This window comes from Nesoenas mayeri (assembly GCF_963082525.1).
Source record: "Nesoenas mayeri genome assembly, chromosome: 3".
Classification (NCBI taxonomy): domain Eukaryota; kingdom Metazoa; phylum Chordata; class Aves; order Columbiformes; family Columbidae; genus Nesoenas; species Nesoenas mayeri.
In genome coordinates this window covers 108,975,149-108,990,201 of record NC_137544.1, presented here as the reverse complement: position 1 = coordinate 108,990,201, position 15,053 = coordinate 108,975,149, and the positions used below count along the sequence as shown (strand labels likewise).

General features: G+C 45.9%; 1 protein-coding gene across 1 annotated transcript in view; it reads left to right on the top strand.

The window, feature by feature from the left end:
- LOC308038701 (tau-tubulin kinase 1-like) overlaps positions 1-11,751 on the top strand; it is a gene marked incomplete at both ends in the record, with an annotated part of 32,044 nt that extends 20,293 nt beyond the window's left edge. Inside the window, 3 exon segments of the mRNA XM_080341476.1 lie at positions 8,631-10,210; positions 11,318-11,593; positions 11,595-11,751. Of these exon segments, the coding sequence (XP_080197602.1) occupies positions 8,631-10,210; positions 11,318-11,593; positions 11,595-11,751 (2,013 nt within the window).
- Positions 11,752-15,053: the final 3,302 nt, after the last annotated feature.

Below are 15,053 nucleotides of genomic sequence, written 5' to 3'. Positions count from 1 at the left end.
ACTTCTGGTTATTTTTACGACTAAGGAAGATGTTTAGCTTTCAGAATCTGCTGCTGCTTCTTCTTTCTTGCTGCTATTAAGTTGCCTTTACTATTAGGGACTAGAACAATTTTTGGATTATCATTTTCTTCCACCTTGCTCATGTCTGCTCAGAGAAGGAGCTCTGCATTGACTCTTGCTGGAGACAGTCGTGGGTGCAGAGGTGGGAAGCTAAGTGGCAGACATACTACCCTTACAGAGCTCTTGCCTCTGGTCAAGACGCTAGGAAAACTGGCATAAACCTAACAACATACAAAAGCACAAATAGGGAGGGACACTTAACCAGCATAGGACTGGGCTGTCCTATTGACCTCGGTTGAAAAAAAAAAAAAAAAAAAAAAGAGGGAAAGGCTTTGCAGTGTTTGATGGTAAGATGCTGGAAAGAAGAACATCTCTCTGATATTTATGTTGCTGATTCTTGGAACAACAGAGATCCTGCAAGCAAGTGTGGCAGCTCTAACACCCCCGGTACTTTTACCTCATCTAAAACTGGTTTGAAGAAAGAGCTTCTTCAGAAGCTCAGACTATAGATTTTTTCCGTTCACTGTTGTGAATCCTGCCAGATCTCCCAGTCCGAAACAAGCTTAGTCTATGTTGGCAGAGGACAATGTCACTTCCAGGATATGCTAAGGTCCTGATAGTATCCAAATCAAAGCTGCTGCACAGAAGACCGAACTACGGCTCTTGCTGTTTGTGTGTCATCTGCATCTCTCAGGACTAAGGCCTCTTCCCATTCCCAATGGAACAATTAACATCATATTGGGAACTTGATTTCCGCTTCTCAGGCTTTCCAGCTCTCATGAAGAATCTCAGGGACGAGCATATCCTTCCTTTGCATTACCTTGTGTTACCTGTTAGACTTCTGTTGCTGCTAAACAGGAGGTAGTCCAAACCATATTTATCCAACCGCTATTCAAGTAGGAGCTGAATGTGGGTTTCTGTAGTAATTTCTACTGAGAGGAGACAAAAGCTGTAGATAACCTGTTGTACTTCCTGGCTTGCTTGAGAAACTTCATCTGCTGAGAGTTGAGTTTGCTTGAAGCAGAGGATCTCAGGAAAGTCCCTTTCAAGCAGGTCTTCAGGCTTGGGAGGCACAACAGAAGGGCTTCCTCAAGTTGCTAGAAGTCCTCATCAGTTTGTTAGAGACAGAAGATTTGAAGAACCTGTGGAAGTTTGTCTCAGGGGAGGGCAGCAGGGAGATGGAGCAGAAGCAGCCTGCTGTAGCTTTAAAGGCAATGCTGAGTAGGGAGCCATTTGGAAGGATGTAGTTTACTAAAGGGATCCAAAGCTTATTTTCCTTGAGTCTTTTTATTCTTCCTGTATCTAATCCCTTTAGAGCCTAAGGTCAACCCCTTTTTGTACTGCAATAACACTGTAATATATGCTTGCATTAATTCTTTTTGCACACTGAGCATGCAAGACCAATTTAAAGCTTTTTTTCAGAAGAAAAACACTGTACGATTGTGTATATAGAAATACTGAGAGAGAATTTTAATTCTGTCTCCTGTATAAATGCATGCATTGATTACCTGTATGTAGACCATGCTGCAAATGCTGCATAGTACTGTACATATGCTGCATAGTACATAGTACTGTAAAATCCTACACTTGAAACTACAATGAACAGGCAATGCAATCAAAAACAAACAAACAAACAGAAGCTGTGCAATGGATTTTGTGCCTTTTTTAAATCCATGTATGCTAATCCAGACAATCTGGAAAAAAAAAAAAAAAAAAAAAAAAGAAGGAAAGAAAAAAAACTCCGCGTATACTACCAAAACCTTATTAAAGAATTAAAGGCAGCACCTTGTTGATGGCTGGGTTTTTTGTTTGCTTTCTTGCTTTGTTTTTCTGCTCCCTTTGCTTCCAGCTCTGGGCAGTTTTCCCCTGTTTATCCTTGGGTGCACCAGGTAGGAATATGAAAGAGCTCTGGTAGCTCAGAGAGAGTTTTATTATTGTTTACTAATGTGATCACTGAAAACTCACAGTTAAGACAGATCTGGAAATAGAAACAAAGTTCTGTGACTGTTGGAGATGTGTTTAATGCACTTTGGGAAGGCCACACTGTGAGTTCAATTTACATAAATTTAGGCTAGTATCAATTTCACTTGAACCCAGTCATATCACAGCAGCAGGTTACAACTAGCCCGAACTTATGAAAGTTTTTAGAGCTCTGCCTTGATGGTTACCAGCATCCAAACTGGCTAAACTTAAGCTAGTACAATTCAACACCTATGAACACAGCAGAAACAATTTATCACATTTCTCTTGGTTTCTTCCACTGAGCATCCTCCACTGGCTGGCAGCATGGTCTGCACAGGGTGGTTGGATGGCTGTCTCCCATCAGCCATTTGACAAGGCATTTAAGAACATCTGGTAAACTTTCAGCCCCTCCACTCCCCAAAGCCCCAGGGAAGCAGATGCAAAATTGTGGTTGTTCTGCAAGTAACATTCTCCTGCCTGGGCTGCTCAGTGGATCCGACCGTGCTGCTTTCATTGTGACTCACATCTGAAAGTAGTCGCCACTGTAGAGCGGCATGTGGTCCAACCCCTATTGCTGTTGGTCTGTCTGGCATCAGGTTGGAAGAGGAGACATGGTGACAGACCCTGTCTGCTTTGGTGTGAATTGCACAGTTACTAATTCAGTGTTTTTCTGAAAGGGGCTGGAGAGGGAGGCTGCAGGCAGTAGGTGCATGCAAAGGCTCTGGTACCTGTGGAAAGGGTGCTGGAAACCTTCCCGCTTGCAGAAGAAGTACAAGACCCCAACTCCTCACAGACAGAAAGCAGTTTGTGCAGGCAGGTGACGGCCTGGGAGGAAGAGCTGGGATTTGGTTGTGGTCTCTGACTTACAGGATTGTACAGTGTGTGAGTCTCTTTTTTCTCCTGGGAATTGTATGGAGAGTCAGGATTCTTACGAGTCTGCCTCTAGCAGGGTCCAAAGCCCATCTCCTCTGTGATAAACACCTTAAAGCGCATTTTGGTTTGCTTCTGTGAGACTGTTGGTATGTGGGACATGTGCATCTTTGAAACACTGCGGAAGGATGCATGGATGCCATAGAGCCATCCATGCCACTGGCACATGGATGATGCATGGATGCCACTGGCTGAGAGATGATTCAGAACAAGGTCTGAAACAGAATGGTAGATGGAACAGATGCAGTATTTCCTAGTTTTATGTTAGCCAAATATTGTGATCTTTCTCTTGTACCAGGTGGGGGTTTTTTGTTTGTTTTGGTTTGGTTTGCTTTGGTTTTGGTTTTGTTTCACAAATTATTGCATTTAAAATGTTTAAAACCAAGAGATGGGAGAAAAATGATAATCTGAAATTCTACAGTCTAAGAGAAAATTGATTAGGCTCACCTGAGAAACTGTTCCCTTTCCCCCATGTCAGTGCAGAGCTTCTGGAGACGGCAGGCTTTTCTGGTGAATGCCAGGCCCACTCTGTGCGGTGCCACAGACTGCTCTGCTGTGGGGATGTAGGCACAGACAAGCTATAGGGTCTTTTCTCTATGCATTCAAGAGCTGTAAGATCACCAGAAAGCCATACAGGCATGGCAAGTGCTGTCATCACTCCATATTGCTAAAGGGACCTGGGCAGAGTGTGCGTGACTTGGCATGAGGCAGGATACAGAAGAGCGCATTAACAACCTGGATGCTGGTACTGCTCTTGAACCCACCAGCATGAGTCTGCTCTGTGCTGCTGTCTGAGAAGAACACATCTGGCTACATTCTTGGTGACAAGGGGACCTGGGAACTTCTAATGCATGGTTGTAAACTTGCTGTGACAAGTGTTGCCAGCAGGTCAGGGGAGGTTCTCCTCCCCCTCTACTCTGTCCTGGTGAGGCCACATCTGCAGTACCGTGGCCAGTTCTGGGCTTCCCAGTTTAAGAAGGACAAGGAATTACTGCAGGGAGTCCACCAGAGAGCTAAAAAAATTGTTAGGAGTCTGGAGCATCTTTCTTATGAGGAATGGCTGAGAGATCTGGGTCTGTTCAGTCTGGAGAAAAGAAGGCTTAGAGGGGACCTTATTTATACTCATAAATATTTCCAGGATGAGTGTCAAGAGGATAGGACCAGACTCTTCGCAGTCGTGCCCAACAATAGGATGAGGGGCAACAGGCACAGATTGAAACATAGAAGGTTCCATGTAAACATGAGGAGAAACTTCTTTCCTTTGAGGGTGACAGAGCACTGCAACAGGCTGCCCAGAGAGGTTGTGGAATCTCCTTCTCTGGAGACATTCAAAACCCACCTGGACACATTCCTGTGTGATCTGCTCTGGCTGAATCTGCTTTAGCAGGTGGGTTGGACTAGATGATCTCCAGAGGTCCCTTTGAACCCCAACTATTCTGTAATTCCGTGGAGATTGCACCTTTGTTGATTTTTGCAGTATTTGCAGCATCACTGGGATGTAGAAACTTTCCAGCTGCCATATTGGGTAATGTGAGTCTCCTCTGAGGATGTCCTATTGCCAATGATCCTGCTAATTTGAAACCCCACCAGTTTAAAGACAAATCCCCAGACTCCACGTAGCTGCTGATGAGCACGGGGACAGAGATGGACTTGAAGGCTCTGATTTCTGCCTCTACCAAATACAAGCAGGTAGATCTTTTTCTCTCCTGACTCTCCTTCCTCTTCATATTCTAATTGTAGCCTCTGTGCAAAGCAGGCATATTTATTGCCTTCCAAATACATATTGTTGCCCAAAGTAGTTACTAGCCAAATTTAATTTAAATTCAGTGGAAAGACAGAGTGTTACAGATGTGAAATGCAGAGACTTTGTGGGGCACACATGCTCAGACTAATTAACAGCCATATGCATTCCTGGACAATTGACTGGGAAGTCAAAAGACCCAGGAGTTAAGATCTAAGCCCAAGCAGGTTGGAAAAAAATGGTTCACGGCCCAAAGACAGGCAAACATGTCTTCCGAGAAAGTGAGGAACATAGGCAGAGATCGGAGCTTGCTATAGGCAAAAGCAGTCTTTTTGACTCAGATTTGTCCAGATCCAGGGTAGCTCTGCTCACTCACAGTCTTGGTAGCTTTTTAAAACGGGATGGTTGCCTCAACTCATGGTATAGTTCCTTCTCATAATGGAGTGAGCTTAGCAGAAGGCCACCGAGATGATTAGGAACTAGAAACATATGACATACAGAGAGGCTGAGAGAGTTGGGTTTGTTCTGCCTTAAAAAGAGAAGGGTTGGGGTGGGATCTTATTTTTTCCTTGAATTACGTGATGGAAGGATGATGCCAGACTCTTCTCAGAGGATCACAATGAAAAGATGAGATGTGATGGACACAAGCTGGGTAAAAGGAAAATTAGATGTAGAAATTAGATATAAAGAAAAACCTTTTCAGCACGAAAAGCCTCAAACTCTAGGACAGGGTCCCAAAGAGGTTGTGAGATCTCCGTCTTTGAAGATACTCAAAACTCAGTTGGACATGGCCTGGAGCAGACATCTCTGAGTTAGTCCTGCTTTGAGGGGTGGCTGGAGCAGAGACCTCCAGAGATTCCTCACACCTTTTTTATTCTACAATTTTAAGATGCAAGCTAAGACTCTCCACTCTTGATCTTCTGGCATCTTCCCACAGTTCCTCCCCATTGGCACAGCAGAACAGAAAAAATCTTCTCCAGCTTTTGGGAGAAAGTCCTAGAGCAGCTGAGTGACCTGTAGTACAGAAGACACATGATGACTGCCAAGAGAGGACAAACTGGGAACACCTGGTCCGGCAGGCTGTTTGCTTACAGCTAGCTGCTGATTACATTAACTCAACAGTGAAGCCAATCTCATACTTTGATGCCCTAGGACATTCTTCCTTGTTAACAGCCTCAGGTGATGATAGCAATGAAGGTAATAAAATATGTGTTAAATTAATAAATGATCCAAGCAGCATTTCAACAAAGTTGCTTTTAGTTGAGTTTGTAGGTAACTTCTGTCCTCCATATTTTTTGGCATATTTATGCTCTTCAGATTTTCTCCATGGTGCATTTGCAGCAGCAAAACAACAACAGCTTCCGGCTTCTTTAAGGAAAGCATTCTGACCATTTTGGGGTATTGCATGCAACAGGTTAAGCAGTCCAAGTCTCCCACAGGTAGGCAGAAGTCAAACAATCACTGTTGTGCTTAGGGTGCAGTGTCCATGCAGGGAAATAGAAAATACATGGGGAATTACAGACAGAAGGGCAGTTCATTTGCTAAATACCACAAAGAATTTGTACAGCCAGAGGTGGAAGTACATTATGATCAGAAAGGTATCTACTGCACAACTGAATGACAGCAAAGGGGTACCAGAGCAGAAGAAGGAAAGAACCATTATTTTTATTACAGCAACATCATGATGTCCAGCTCTGTGTCATATCTTACTGCTTTATGTGAATCTCATCTCAGTAAAACTTCTGATGTCTTGCAAGGGTAAGAGCTGTTGAGGAAAGAGGGGTTGCTGGAGACAGGGCTGCTGGTGGGGCAGACTGCAGGACACATAAACCGTATCTCTGACCTACAGAGGATGTACACTGCAGGACTGGATTCAGTTCTTCTTGACCAGAAAGTAGATGAGATGACACAAGCTCGTAGGAGCTGACGGGATGTATGAAAGTTTACATATGCAGAGAAACCAGCGATCACAAAGCTGTACCATCAATCACAGCATCTAGAAAATGGGATGAAGTAGAGCAGCAGGTGAACTGTTATTGGGGATCAGGTACTCCTTCCAGTGGGAGGCTCAGCACAAGGCAAGATGTTGGTCAGGGCTTCTTTAATCAGGTCCCAGTTCCACTGAGGAAGCGTGTCTGGTTAAGACTCCAGGATAGCACTGCAGGTATATGTCCTGGGAAAACCACATCCAGCCAACAGGCAGAAGCCAATTTTAGGCTGCTAATGTCCAAAAAAATGCCTGAGGGAGGAAGTCAAGTGGGTAATTTCCTTTGCAAAGGGTGTGGTAAGTCCCTCTTACCAGTTCAAGACCCAAATCTGTCATCCTAATAGAAAAGGTAGAGTGGGTCAGTGAAAGACTAAATCAGGCTAATACAGGGTCATCTTCAGCACCAGACTTCAGCTTTAATGAAATAAGAGACAATGATTTGGAGTCCAGAGGCATTGCCAACACCAGCCTGTGTTTTAATTTATAAGATATAAAAAGAAATATTAAATAGATAACAATTTTTCACCATGCATAACAGCTTGATGCTGCCCACTGAGCTATTTGAAATGTCCCTGTTATACATGAGCATAGAGATCTTACATTTTTCAGGCATACTAATAAGGCAGTTGCTCTGCACAGGGTAACATGCAGATTTACAGCACAATTTGAAATTGTGTCATTGGACTGAAAAGCTATTGAGGGCTTCTTTCCCCCTCAGAGACAAAATGTTCTGTTCCCATAGCCAGATGAATGTGCTGGCTGATGGCAGCTCTGTAGCCCAGGTAGTTAAATGGGTGCTTGTTTAGTCATAGCCTCTGATACTGTCAAATGCCACTTGCAAACACAGATGTTTGGAGCCTGCTGTTCATAATTAGGACTGAAAAGTAACGTGATGCATTATTGATTGGTTGAGTTTACAGAGAGGCTTTTGTTTCCCAGCCCTCTTAAAGAAGGGTGACTTAAATGTTTTGGGATTTGGTTTTGGTTTGGTTTGGTTTTTTAATCCATTTTACAGAGTCATGCTTCTGTGGTTTTAATTTGCAACTAATTGTTAATTAGACTAAACCTCAATGGACTTTTATTTTGCCTATTTATTTTGCGATTTTTTTGCTTATTTTGCTTATTTGTTCAAGTGTGTGCATGTGTGTGTGAGTTGCTGCTTTTCTGTTGGCATTGTGATCATTTCACAACCTACCCCTGGTGCCTTATGGGCCATCTCTCCACCACAGACTGCTACTCAAGAAAGACCAGCTGTTCTGTCCTCCCATTGCTTTTAATTTTTGGACACCCCAGAGTCTAATAATGATACTTTATATGTCAGCTTTCATGACTTAACTTGCGAATCATTTTAGTGAAAGCTGAAGGAGCCTGTAAGAGTCAGAAGTATGAGTTGCTGGAGGGATGTGAGAGCAGGAGCGAGGGATGAATAGCATAGAGGGGAACACAGGAGCACTACAAGGGTATTGCCCCCAAGACAATGGTGGATAATATGGAAAGGTCATCAGCAAATGTAGCTGGCCCTGAGGGGCCCCTTGAGTTCACCATGGCCTAGGAATGAAAGAGAGTTGCTGAATGGTTCCAGTAAGGAAGAAGTGAATATGTAAATATTTAAATATTGCAATAAATATATAAATACTGAAGAAGACTGGTAAACATGAAAAAAATCCTGAGGAATTGCTTGCAAAAATCTCTTTTAGGTCCAGGTAAAGACTGCTGACAAAGGAACTCCTTTGGCACATTTTTCTGCCTTCATTTATGAGTATGTGTGAATCTCTCTAAGGTTTGTATGAATTAAATGATTGAGGGATCACTGCTCAGGCATGTATTTTGAAAGTGTCATGGACTAGAACCTTTCGACTGATGCTTCCCACTGCTCTTGATTCTGATGTCTATGTCCATGCTATGTCTGATTACTAACCCTTTTCTTTTGTCACATGTGTCTTCTTGCAGGCATATATGCTGAAGTCATTTGAAATGAATGGTCTGCCCAAGGCAGTGCCTTTAAGTTTGCCTTATCAAGATTTCAGAAAAGATATGTCGGACTACTGGGAAAAGCCTAAGGTATCCCAGCGGATAAAGAAAGTTGATTTCTCAAATGTTGTTTTGACTGCCCCTTGCAAACCTCTGGAACCTTATCTGGAAATAAATGGAAAAGAGGAGGAGGAGGAAGAAGACAATGAGGAAGAAGACGAGGAGGAGGAAGAGGAGGAAGGGGATGAGATTGATATGCACAATGGTTCCAGCAGTGGCCTGAGTCAAAAAAGCACAGAGCGCAGCCAGGAGTGTGCACCCTCCACACTCCTGGCTGATGACCAGAAGGGATCCAAGGGTCGCGCTTCCACTGCTGGTGGGGACCTGGAGCTGGAGGAAGGCTCAAAAACACTAGTGCTATTTTCGCCAGATGATCTGAAAGAGTCTCCAGTGACCACAGACTTGGTTCCAGAAGTTGATCTGGGCACTCTTGCTGCACTGACTCCTCAGAGTGAGCGGCCACAGCCTATGGATAGCCAACTGGATGTATCCGAGCCAGGGACCCTCTCTTCAGTCCTTAAATCTGAACCAAAGCCCCCCGTGACAGTGGCTACAGCTTCCTCCCCCTTTACCAAAGTTGAGCGCACATTTGTTCATATTGCTGAAAAGACCCACTTACATGTCATGTCTTCCAGTGGCGAGCTGATGAGGCATGAGGAGAACTGCCCTCCGGGCCAGTTTGAGGAGGTCATTATTGAAGAAGAGCTGGAGGACAACCTGGTGCAGATAGAGAATGAAAGCATACATTCAGGACTGGAAGGGGCACAGACAGAGAGCTCTGCGCTTTCGGCTAATCACATTGAAACCACCTCAGAAACAGCAGGGGAGCAGCTGCCCCTTCCCAATGCTGAAGCAAAGCCTCTCAAAGACAAGCCAGAGCTCTCTGACAAAGTGTCACTCTCGCTGGATTTGGATGAGCCTGGTAAGGCGGTGACAAGGGATCCTGACCTTGAGAAAGCACTGGTGGCAGAACACCAGAAACGAGCAGAGATCCTCTTCAACACACAGCATAAAGGCCCCAGGAGGCCTCTTGGTTCCAGGTATAGAAGTCGAATACCCATTTTGTTCTCTGAGGAGGACACTGGCTCAGACCTTTCAACATCGCTTTCTGCCAAAGAGAGGCTTTATAAGAGGGCAAAGCAACCTGACTTGGCTCGCTTCGTGATGGAGAAGAGGCAAAACCGCCTTCTTCGGCTGGCCTCAGGGGCCTCCTCCTCAGCGTCCTCCAGCGATGAGAGGCAGCGGGCTTCAGAAACCCTCTCAGCCACTGGTTCTGAGGAGGACACACATGACTCTGATGACTCAGTCCCAAGGAAGGCTGGGAAAGAGAAGGCTGCCCCCCTGGGGAAAGAAGAAAGACCCATAAGCACAAAGAGCAGAATTCCTCGGCCCATCACACCAGTGAAAACAACGCTAGAGGCGGCAAAGTCTGAGAGCTCCATGGCTGTTGCAATGGCCATGCTATGTAGCTCCCCACAGGATGCGGCTCTTGCCTACAGGTAAGACCAAAATGCTGAGCAATGCAAAATGTTGGACTTGTTAAGGAGATGCAGCCAGGACTTTGCTCACCTCCTGACTGCTTTACCTTTCACTTGGCTTGAATGAATGGTCCATCCCTGTTTCCTACAGTAATTTCAGCTCACTGATGTGTGAAATTGCCACCTCTCTGCCTTCTTTGGCTCAGTCTGGCCAAAGGGCCAAAGCCCTCTTCTCTTGCCCTGGCTTTGAGGCCTTCTTCCGTTCCACAAGCTCGTTCATTTGATCTGATCCTGCTAATAGCAGAGCCCTCCCATGTTGAGCTCTCAGTTTTGCAGCATACTTGGCACAGTTGTGACTGACCTGGCTATTGTGATTAGAGCTCCAAGGGCTGCAAGGTTGCCAGTTGTGATTGCCTCAGAAGATGGCCAGCATGCAAAGAGGTGGAGAGAGGGAGATGTACGTGCATGGGCTCTGTCAGTGACCCAGAACAGCGCGGACCACCTCCACATGGTCTGAGTTCCTACATATCCCTGTGTCTTGGGATTTTTTTGTAGGTACCTTGTTCTCTATCAAGTAAGCATAGACATATAAGGGGAAGTGGGCCTTCTGAATTCAGCAGTGTTTGGCTTTTCTTCCTGAACTTGGGTCTGGAGGTCCAGCCCAGGAGCAGAGATGCTGATGTGGCTCTGCCACAGGTCCAGCAAATTCTGCTCTTTCAGAGGTGTGGGGTGAAAGGAGGGCATCCCTGTGGGTTGGTTTATCTACCAGTAGTTACTGTCAGAGGCCAGCTGGTGCAATCCAGCTCATCCCCACATTCCCAGATTGTACCTCCTACCTTGAAAGAAGTTGCTACATCCATGCTGCATGTCAAGAAGAGTCACAGATATGTGCTATTGGCCAAACCATGCCTGTGCATTGTCTCAGAGAGCACTGGAGGATCAGGGCCAACACTAGTTAACAGCACGAGTGTTCAAACCAGTGCCCTGTCTTGTCCACAGCAAAACTCCTGTCATCCTGGTGCTGGAGACTTCTTATAATTGCTCAGCAACATTCATGCCAAACTTGCCAGGAGCCCTAAGCCCCTTGCAGAAATTCCCTTTCATCCTCCCTTTTCTCTTCCTCTGCAGGCTTCAGGCACAGAGACCAGCTGGAAGTGTCCCAAACGAGCGGCGAACTACACAGACACAAAGTCGGCTTCCTCCTTCACTGAGCTCCACTTCTCTTCCTCCACGGAGCAGCTCATGGAGGTCCAGCTGTGGATCTCCCCTCAGAGCCCCTCAGAGCCCTGTCCTTCCTTCAAGAAACCCCAGTGCTTCTCCCAGAAGCCTGCTGCGACCTTGGAGGGAAAACCCTTCTCCCTGCCAAAAGCATAAGCCAGGGACTGCTCTCCAGCGAGTTTCTCCTTCCCCCCCAGCATGCAGCTCAGGCCCTGGGGCTGACAGGGGATTCCCTGACCTCTCCTGGTGTGGCCAAAAAGCAACAAAGAGCAAAAACCCAGACTCAGAGTCCAGCAACCAAAGGAAAGCAAATGTCCCTGGAGAGTAAGGCTGCTGCCAGATAATGGTCTTCTTCTGCCAACCCTGGGTAACTTCAGCATATAGTATACAGTTGAGATGCTGCAGCACAGCCTTCCGTGCTGGGCCCATGAGTGTATAGCAGTAGCTGTAGTTCAATGCTTCACACACTCTCACCCCACACAGTTGTGATCAGCTCCCGAGGGTCTGAGAGCATCTGAGCCACAGAACCTTCTTCAAGGGAGACATCCAGCCTGCAGCTCACGCTTGCTAATGCACAGCACCAAGCAGCAACCCAGGCAGCCTGCCTAGTGCCTAAGTCCCCTCCGTCCCCAGGCATTCCCCTCTCTCTAGCAATACCAGTCACCAACACCAACCCTGGCTTTGAAAAGAGGAGCAGAGATGATGAGAGGAAGGTCTGCTGGACAGGAAGGCTCCTGTTCTGCAGGGAGATCCCTCCTCTCTTGTGTCTGGGAAAATGCTAGCCTTGGCCTCCACCATCTACCTGAGTGCTGGCTCACTTCCTGTCACCTGTGTTAGCAAAGGATTGTCACCAGCTTAGCCAAGAAGGATGAATGCATCCTTGTGTGCTGAGATAAGAGCAGGGGCAGGCTGGAGCAGGGAGTCTTCTTTCCAGGGATGCCTCTGCAGGTGTGAATAGGAGACAGACAGGTCTTGCTACCTGCTCCAGTGTGTCCCACAGAGGAGGCCATCTGGCATTTCTGCTCAGCGACACGGCTGCTCTTTCAGTAGATTCCTCTGTGGTGAATAGTTAGATAGAAGTAGGGCTGTATGGGCAGCTTGCTGGGAAATCAAGAGTGCTTGCTAATTGATGTAGAAGGGAGCACACTGCAGCTGCTTCTGTCCCCAATACCAAACTGTGATCTGTGGATACCATACCTCCCAACATGGGTGGTTCCTCTCGACCTGAGTGTGGTTGGTGCCATAAGACTATAGTCCACCAAACACAGCTCCATGCTGAAGATGCAAATAGTCACCGGATGCCTTTGGCTTAGGTGCCCCTTGCACCTAAATTCCTTGTGCTATTATTGTCATGATCTTGGTATTTGTGAATTTTGGCACTGTAGTTTCAGCCACAGCTCCCCTGCAGGGAAGGGTGGGAAATTATCCCGTAGCACGGGCAAAAGCTGCTGCTTTCTGAGGAGGTTTGCTAGCATGCCATGGGAACCTTGTGCGTTTTTGTCTAAGAGTACAGTGGGTTGAGTTGTGGAGGTCACGTTTATGTGTTTCCCAGTGCTCAGCTCTTCCACACAACAATGGGAATGTAAAAGCAAGGACTGTATTCTTCAAGTAATATTATCAGAGCAGAAGCTTAGTGTTCCACTAGAAATAAATTAACCAAGGTTTTAGCCCCCGGACTAATTAGGAATATTTGAAAATGAAAGCCAGGGTGACTAATACCTGTCTGAGCTTGGTGAGATCTTGTAGCCACAAAATTTTCTCAATGTCTTGCAGGGGTAAACACTCCAGACCCAAATACTTTGGATCCCGCACCATTGACTTGCCTAAAAGATGTTTTACATGAGGCAGAACAAAAATGCGACTGTTCTGTACACCCATCCCCACAGCTGCATATTTACTCTTTGCAGACAACAAAGCTTGATAGAGGTGTCTGGACAATAATAACCTTGATTCATTTGAACAAATATACAAACAGTCACACTGATGGCCATTGAATCTGAGGAATCCTGAAGTTGTTTACATCTACAGGAACTGTTCGGGAAAGGAGCATGAGAGCTGTGATGGGGTGACTGCGAGAACAGGGTACTCTGTGGACATCTGAACAGATTCCAGAAAGCCAGTGAATTATTTCCAGCACAGAAAACATCATCTGTTCCTAGTGTTGTTTGACAGGGCTGGGCTAATGGTGCAGTTGGGTCCACAGAGATCTGGGCCTGGCATGAGTTGTCTCTCCTTGTGGTTGTGCTACCAGCCTCATTGATCCAGCACAGTCCTGCATCCCTGCTGTCCCTGGCGCAGAGGGGAGCAGGAGAGTGTGTCAAAAGCAGCGTGCTCTCTCAGTTATTTCTGATGAGAAAGAGCTGTGATGGAAGTGAAAGCTGACTGACTGCAGCAATGATTCCTCCCCAGACAGCCTGTGCAGGAGGTACCAGGTGCTGTTACTACTGAAAGGCTTCTAAGGGTAACTCTTGCAGGGCCTGACTGTCCCCTTGTGTCCCACAGGCTTGGGTGTGCAGACCTGCTCTCCTTCCCAGTAGCAAGTGATGCTGTGCTCTGGCATTGCTTTAGCTTAAAGGCTCTCTCACAACAGTCTTTCCCACAACCTAAATATATTGTTGCTAAACTTGAACCAGGGTTTGGCATCAAATATGGTCTTAGTTCCCAGAAGTCTGAATGTTTGGTTGAGGGTTGTGAGTTGAGCTAGCAAAAATAGGAGCTAAGACCCCAGTAAACACAAAAGTATTTATGCATCCTGTCCCCATGGAATGGGACATTAACCTAGCTTGATGCTACAAACATATTTGAGTTTCCTTGAAGCTACCTTGTGTCTGATTCAGATTACCTTGTGTGTAACTATGCCTGTATTTCTATGCCTATGACCCTGTTAATGTGATCAACACAAGCATATTTCACATGAAGATCCATGTAGTGGATTTGCTTGCCTTTTCTAAGTAAAGAATAAAAAATATCGTATATATATATATAATAATATTATATATATATTACATATTATTATTATTATAACAATATAAGTAGTGCTCATTATATATAGTGGCTAAAGGCTGAAAACGATCCTGCGACCTTCAAAGAAGTGTCGTGATGCTGTGTGACTTCTGATGTGTGCAGGACTGATGGCTGTATACGATGGATGTGGATGTAGGAACAGGGTACCTGTACAAAGCCCAAGAGAGCCTGAAAAGTATTGACGGAACCCGACTAAGCCCAACAGTGCCTGACAAAGCTTGACAGGGCCCAGCCAGAGCCAGACAAATCCTGACAGAGCCCGGCAGATGTCCACAAAGCCATACAGAGCTAGACAAACCCGACAGAGTGTGACAGGGCCTGACAGAGTACTACAGAGCCCAACAAAGCTGGACAGAGTCCCACATTGCCAAACAGAGCCTGACAAAACATGACAGGTCCTAACAGAACCGTACAGAGTTGGACAGAGCCTGAGAGAGTCTGACAGAGACAGACAAAGCTTGACTGAGCCAGCTGGAACCTGACTAAGCCTGAAAGAGGCCAGCAAACCCAACAGAGATCGAAAAAGCCTTACAATTTTTGACAAATCTGACAAAGCCCTACAGAGCCCAACACAGACAGACAGATCGACACATGACTCATAAAAGCCCAAGAGTACTTGACA